We start from the raw sequence: 7,410 nt of genomic DNA, 5'->3' as shown, positions 1-7,410 counted from the left end.
AAGACCTAGGTGGTCTAGATTATGAGTTTGAATTTATGCCGCGGATACGCTTTCTAAGGATGCTTGGAACTTATCCCATCCTTCACAGACCAACATACAGGGTCACGCTTTACGTGTTCTTATATCTTCACCGTATCGTGGGATATAAGTTATCAAGGATCATAAATGAGGAACTGTGGAATGTAACTAGCACTCGGGCGCCGGGGTTGAAAGCTCGTCAGTAGACACAGCAATCCAGAGAACGCGATGTCCTTAACCAAGACCCCAACCAGGGGTTGTAAATGAGCTTTCCAGCTTTGAGCTCAATTTGCAACTGAAAACGTTGAAAGCCTGCCATGATATTACGAATTTGATTTATTACGCATTTGATTAGAAGTTTATAATTATTATTTAATTTTATTATAGAAGACTCATTCATGTATATGATTTGAGCACCCTGTGATATTACGTGTTAATGCAATCAATACATGAATTTATTATTTGGCTATTTGATGTCATAATTTCCTTACGATATGCTACATCCCTGAGACGATTTATTACCATCAGGGCTTCCTACCTGACCAGTTTATGACGCAATCTATCATTTTATGACTTCGCGCTTCACGATATCAAGATCCCTGTTAAATCGTGAATTGCAATCGGTTCACGAGGCTCATTAGGAAAGAGTCATGGGCCATAATGTTGGCGGATAATTGTATTTATGCAAAGAAATGCAATTACATCAAGAATCAACAAAAGTAATGTGTTTGATTTTGAGGTGTGCTCCCCACATTTTGGACGCGGACAAGTGCATTTTACGAGTGTAACCAGAGAAGATGAGTTAAAATGCGCTTAATTACATTCTCCCCCTACAATCTACCTACTATTATTCAATTCTCAATGTTTGAGTAAGTATTTGTGAATTACTTACAGACAAATAATTGTGGGCTGTGAGTTATGATGTGAGAAACTTCATTTGGAAAGGTGACTTTTTTAAAAATTTGGTTTAGTGCTAGGTACAGGGTGCCCGAATAATGTTGTGAACCCCAAAGAAAGTTTTTCATTAAAAATATGGGTTGGCAACGTGAATGTTGCTATATTCAGCTAGCTTTTATTCCCAAAATTTCATTAATTTTTTTTGGCAATTTTGATATATTTTTGGGCCCATTTTACAATTTTTATGATACCTTGTACCTACCTATGTTACAATTTGTGTCAAGTTTTTCTTCAATGCGATGATATTTGATCATAAAAATATTGAATAAATGAAGATGTGAGTGACTTAGTATATTATGTAGACTAAAATTAACAACAATTTACTTATAAAGAATATAAAAGAGTCGAATAGCTGATAGCAACTACTCCAATCTTGAATATTACATCACTTGAAATGGCGAATCTATGAAAATTCTATGAAGTTTGAATTTCTAATGAAGCTAATCATCTTCAACGTCGCCATCATCATCAGCATCATCATCATCATCATCATCATCTCTGTCTTCTTGTGGCTCTAACAGGAGAAAAAGAAATTGATGTAAGAATGGTTACATCGCCATTTTGTCTAAATTATCAACTTGGTGGGCACTCTTTATCAGTGATTATCAAAATTACCTAAATATTTCGAACAATTTTTACAGTTCTATTACCTACAGGATCTAACTGTGTTTAAAATTCAGGAAAAAACTATCTGTAAGCATATGAAAGCTTTAAATTTTGAGAACATCATGTACAAATACCGATACCCATAAATTGCTCAAAATTATGAAGGTAGGTAATTTTGGTGCTCACTGATAAGCATGCCTACGAAATTGATATCCTAATATTTAGGCAATGGTTATGCAATTATTCTTGCATCAAATTGCTCTATGAATTAATTGAAATCTATTACTTACGAATATTCGAAGATTCGATTACAACTAAAAAAAAACAAAATTGCGAAAATTGTAATTTTAATTATTATTTAGATACCTATAGCCTATATAGGTAGGGGAGAGGGAGGATGTTTTGGACACTTTTCTTTGATTTGAAATTGCGAGCGATAGGAAACACCTAGAAAGGTGGGGTTGGTCTCATTTGAAAGAGGATCTCAACGCGCACATTTTGACCTACTCAAAAAATTTTTAAGTTTCAAATTGAGCCAACCACTGGACTTTGAAGAAAACCCATTTCGGGTGGATGTGTTGGACAACGGTGTGATGTTTTGGACACCACGGGTGGATGTTTTGGACATGCTGAGAAAAAACGTTTTTTTGAATGTTTATTTTTGGAAATCCCAAATTTCAATCCATTAGAAATCAATCGTCAGTATCTGTCCACAATTTCATTCGATTTCAGTTGACTCGGATTGTTTTTAGTATTAGTGAGGCAATGTTGAAGAGTCTACTTTTTTATGCCATATTTTTCAGCCAGTGCTGGCCTGCTCGAATCGACATATTTTCAGGAGGCAACTTCAAATCGTTCTTGATTAGCATTTATCATTCCAGACTCATTAAAAGTCTTTCCTGTATTTGTCGTATAAAACTAATGCATTCTTACACCCAAACATAGCGAATTAACACAAATTAATCGAGGTGTCCAAAACATCCACCCCTGACATTTTTACTTCAACCGGCTCTAGGAAAAAAGTATCAGCTTTTTATGAAAAGGTGATAAGTGATTATTGTAGAGGAGGAATCAGAGATTTCATTTCACCTTGGCGCTTGATGAAATTCTTCCTGGTTATTTTTGTGGAGCAGAAAAAGTGAGAGGACAATTTTCTCAAAAAACAGCACTTTGAAATTAAAACTAAAATATTTTTATCACACAAGTTAATAGCCGGTAAATGTTGTCAAATATCGGGTGTGGTGCGACGTTGCCACATAATAGCGAAAACCCAGCCAAAAAAAAGCAACCCAACTCGTCGAACCAGCAACTGTCCAAAACATCCACATGTCCAAAACATCCTCCCTCTCCCCTACTTAAAATGTGAGCTGTGAGCTGGAAGTTTAATTCCTGAAGACGATAAATCCAAAGTTTCCCCACTCGCATAATGTATTTCAACACTAGACTAGAGTACTTAATTTATTGGTGTGAAGCTTTGGGAATAGTGCTAGAATTACGAAGTTATCTGGATTTCTTACTTGAAGCTGCAATAAAAAAATTATCGGAAGTTGAATGAGATGCAAGTTAGCCTAATAGGTTTTTAAAAAATTAGATGGTATCCAGTTGCATCAGAATAAATATCTTCTTACCTGGATCTAACTCCTCTTCACCTTCTGAACCCGCTGCAAAAATGAGAAGTGCTCATTTAGCTAGTTTCAAATTATGAAAATACTCCAACCATAACTTACATTTATTTACATTAAATTAAGAAATAAAATTTATATTTAATCGCGTATTCTTACAATCAACTTCAGATTCTTCATCTGCGGGATCATCTGCAATTAAATGTTCGAAAAAAATACACGTGAGTAATTTTAATGGTTGACTGGTAATTTATTCAGTCAATTCTACGCTTAAAGAGGAATTATTTTGTAACATTCGAGATTTTTTCTGATCGAGTTGAGAAAAAATGGCGATGTGATTTTTATTGAGAGGTCGTCTTTTTCCTTTTTAAAATTCATCGATAAGCGAGTTTAAATTTTCTAACCTTCTTCGTCGTCATCGTCTTCGCATTCGGATTCACCATAAACATGAAAAAATAACATCTACGTATAAGATCATTCATTGAAAGTGAGTGATATTAGCAGGCGGGGGACTGGATCGGTTGGGCCCCCTGGTGGATGCACCAAATACGACCCTCGAAGTCCTCCCTCCCCAGAATCTCGATCCTATTGTACATATTTTGTTGGTCATTGAATTTTTTTTAGGCCAAAAAATCAGGATTTTCAGGTAGCTTTTAGGAAGGAGAATTGATCCTTCTTGAATTTTTTTGCGAAAAAGAGATAATTTTTGGCAAGAAACGAAAGTGTGATTTTTATAGCTGGTACATATAATTGGCTTTCTGCGGAATTTTCAAATCATTCCAGAATTCGGGAGCTGAAAACTCAATCCTATCATTAGTTTGTCATTCTGAATCGATCAAGGATGGTGAATTGAGAATCTCGAACGGGGTATTATTTTTTCACGAGTCAGCATTCAATTTTTTTTAAATTCCAAATTGCTGAGGAAAAGTTGACTTTTGCTGGAGGCTCGATAGATCGTCTGGAAAATGATGGTAATCAATTCAAGCGAGTTTGATTTTGGAGGGAAAGTGAAACGAAGTTTCAAGTAATCTGTGGCAAAAATTGACGATTTCGAAATTTTTTCAAAATTAATAATTTTTTGACGTGTAAAAATATTCAGACACTTTCCAACTCATCACTTCGTATTTGTGATTCACCTTCCTCTATAATCGATTCAGAAAGTCAAATTTACCGACAGTAGGTATTCAATTTTCAGCTTCCAATTTCAGTATCGTTATCATAACTGTTATCATAATCATCATTACCATTGGCATCATTGTCATCATTGTCATCGTTATCGTTACCGTCATCGTCATTGTCAACGTCACTATCGTCGTCGTCGCCTTTTCATGAACATAGAAAAATCGCAATCCAGGTTTAATCATTGAAAGTACTTAGGGATTATAAAGAACATAGCAGGTTAAAATAGTCAACTCGGCTTTACGCGACGTGGCATTTCGAACAAAACTGTGCCCAAAAGGAAAAGAAATTTGACTAAAAGTTTTACTCGTCCTAGTTAACTTTTTGGGGTCACTTATGATGGTAAAATTTTGATAGGTACATATTTTTCAAATTTTTGCCTAAATTTGAATTTGATTTTTGAAATAAGCGAAAAATCAAAAAAATAATTTTGACTCTGAAATTTTGGATGATGATTATTTTTGCATTCTTTTTTAATTTAGCTTTGTTGAGCCTAATTTTTTTTTGTAGGGTAGGATAGGATATTTTTCTTGTAAGTTGTGAGTAATTCACGTTCATAATAATTATACATTTTTATAAGAGCTCAGAAATAAAGTTACTCACGCGCGAGACTAACTTTCACAAATTCGATGGCATATAAACCTTATAAAAAAAAAAAAACAAAACAAATTAATAACTTTCAAGTGTACTTGTTAATGTATTAGAGCATAGGTGCCTACTTAGTACTTACCTAAAATCAAGAACAAAATTACGGAGATTTTCTTGCCGAACATTACGATAAGTTTCAAATTGAACTTGGGTTAATATTTATAAGAATGATTGAATTTCTGGCTGCCGAATGCTGAATTTGTGTCATGAAACGTACCGTTTTATAAGCAGAATTTATTTACACTAGAAACATATTTCTTGTGTATAAAGTGTGTATGTAGACATTATTACGCTAATTTGGTAGGTATAACACATTTTGCTGTTTATTTGTGGAAAAAAATTTCATGCGTCAAGAACTGCAAACAAATTTGGCGTAAAAAATTCTTAGAATTTGTGTATTTTATACCCTAAATCGTTCAGTTGTGTAGCAATATGTTCGAATTTAAAATTATTTCTCTTGCGATGAATCAACGTTTCATTCTTCGTATCAGCCATCTTACCCATGAAGATGTCTTAGATGATCTATTTTCTGGAGAATTTTCCAATTTATCGAGACATCGCTTTCGTATGTTTTTTTCACAGTTTCATTACATTTCTATTCTATGTACTTCATATTTGGTAAACATTTAGATATTTTGAGTTTTTTTTTAAATTCAAGAACTGGAATTTCCAAAAAATGGCTGAACGCTTCAAAACGGCCAAAAATCGCCTTAAATTCACTAAGCAAGACAAAAATGGAGTGTAAACTGAATTTCAGTTTTTTTTTTTTCTGTCAAACTAAAAAGGTAAGTACCTACCCACCTGAGTTTTTCCAATTTTGGTTGAAAAATTGGTGAAGAAATAAGTAGGTAAGTAATATGGCCTCAAACTAGCAGAACCCCATTTTCGAACATTCATGCCAATGTGTAATTGGTCAAATGGGCCACTAACAAGCACCAACCGCGTCCATACGTTCTGAAATTAATACGAATCGTTTTTAGGGTTCTTTTTAAAATTTGGAATTTCTAAAGTATATGGCTGGGAATTCCAAAGTAGGTTGAACCCAATCGACTTCGTTCGTGGAAATTAAGGTTCAAAGTAATTCTTATACGCTATGGGACAGTATTGGGTAAAATTTTGTTCGTAGGTACCTTGAAAAAACAACTGGAAGCTCTGAAACTGCTCAAAACTGTTTGGAACTGTTTCCAATCGATTCGGGGGTTTAAAATTGGGAAACATAAGTACCACTTTATATTTTCTGAGGTATTGCGATGAACACTACATTATGTAAGCAATTTAATAATTTGTGGAATAAAAAATTGCTAAATTTTTTTACCAGTAGGTAGTATATCTACCCAACAAACCATGCATCTCAACTTTCAGTTCGAGGTCGAATTTTGAACGAGTAGAAATCAGCTGATATTTTCAATCATTTTTTTGATGATTTTGAGAATTGACAAAAAATATCAAAATAATCGACTGATAGTTTTCAACAATTTTAAACGAAAAATGGAAGATTGATGGATGATGGAAACTTGATCCTAAATCCTCCTATATTGTAGATAGTACTTTAATTGGTAATTATTTCACAATAAAAATTCAAATCGATTTCAAGTTGACTTCTTGCTGAAGGCCATTAGGGAATTTATTTTGAAAAATTGGTATTCATGTGAGGTCGAATATGAAAGAATGAATGAATGAATGAATGACTTAGAGTTGAGGAGTATATACTCGTATATATATATTTTTTGGAATGGCTGTTTGTCTATCTCTGTTTGTTTGTCTGTTTATTTGTCTGACTGACTGCCTGCCAGCCTGCTTATTCGTATGGTGCGAATTCAAACAGTCATTTTTGAGGTGCCTCAAAAGAAAATTCCAAAAAGCCATAAAGAATTATTCTATAACCCCAAAATTTTAATATGAGTGGGGGAAGGTTCAATCTATCTTTTAAGCCATTTACTGTATTTTCATGTAAAATAATATTTTATTGCAGTTGCTGCACTTTCAAATGTGGTTGGAATTAGGGTACCTAACTTTTCGTAGGTGGTCGGGATTAGGATACCAAATTTTGAAAAATTGTTTTTGAGTTGTTTCGGAGGAAAAAAATCAAGAAACCTATTAATGATTATTCATTTGCGCCAAAATTTTGATATGAGTTAGGAGAAGGTTCAACCTAGCTACATTTTAAGCCATTTACCACGTTTTGAAGTGAAATAGTCTTCAATTGGTGACGGTTTTACAAAAAAGTGGTCGGTTTTGGGCGCCCTTACTCTTACGTATATTTTTTTATCTGTATTTTTTTGTTTTGTTTTCTTTGTTTGTTTGTTTTTTTTCTCTTTTGGCATTGTTTTTATTGGTTTTGTGTACTTGCAGCCTCCTCAGTCACCTTTTTTGGCATATA

At 33.8% G+C, this 7,410-nt stretch overlaps 1 protein-coding gene across 1 annotated transcript; it reads right to left on the bottom strand.

The window, feature by feature from the left end:
- Positions 1-1,415: 1,415 nt before the first annotated feature.
- On the bottom strand, positions 1,416-5,155 carry LOC135833646 (trigger factor-like). Its single transcript, XM_065347414.1, has 6 exons — positions 5,113-5,155; positions 4,986-5,024; positions 4,448-4,525; positions 3,363-3,395; positions 3,210-3,242; positions 1,416-1,489 (listed from the first exon to the last, which is right to left on the bottom strand). The coding sequence occupies exons 1-6, from the start codon at positions 5,153-5,155 to the stop codon at positions 1,416-1,418; spliced, it is 300 nt and encodes a 99-aa protein (XP_065203486.1).
- Between the last annotated feature and the right edge of the window lie 2,255 nt (positions 5,156-7,410).

Source organism: Planococcus citri, chromosome 2 (genome assembly GCF_950023065.1).
Source record: "Planococcus citri chromosome 2, ihPlaCitr1.1, whole genome shotgun sequence".
Lineage (NCBI taxonomy): Eukaryota > Metazoa > Arthropoda > Insecta > Hemiptera > Pseudococcidae > Planococcus > Planococcus citri.
Note: the sequence above shows the minus strand (reverse complement) of the source record. Positions and strands in the feature narration are given on the sequence as shown.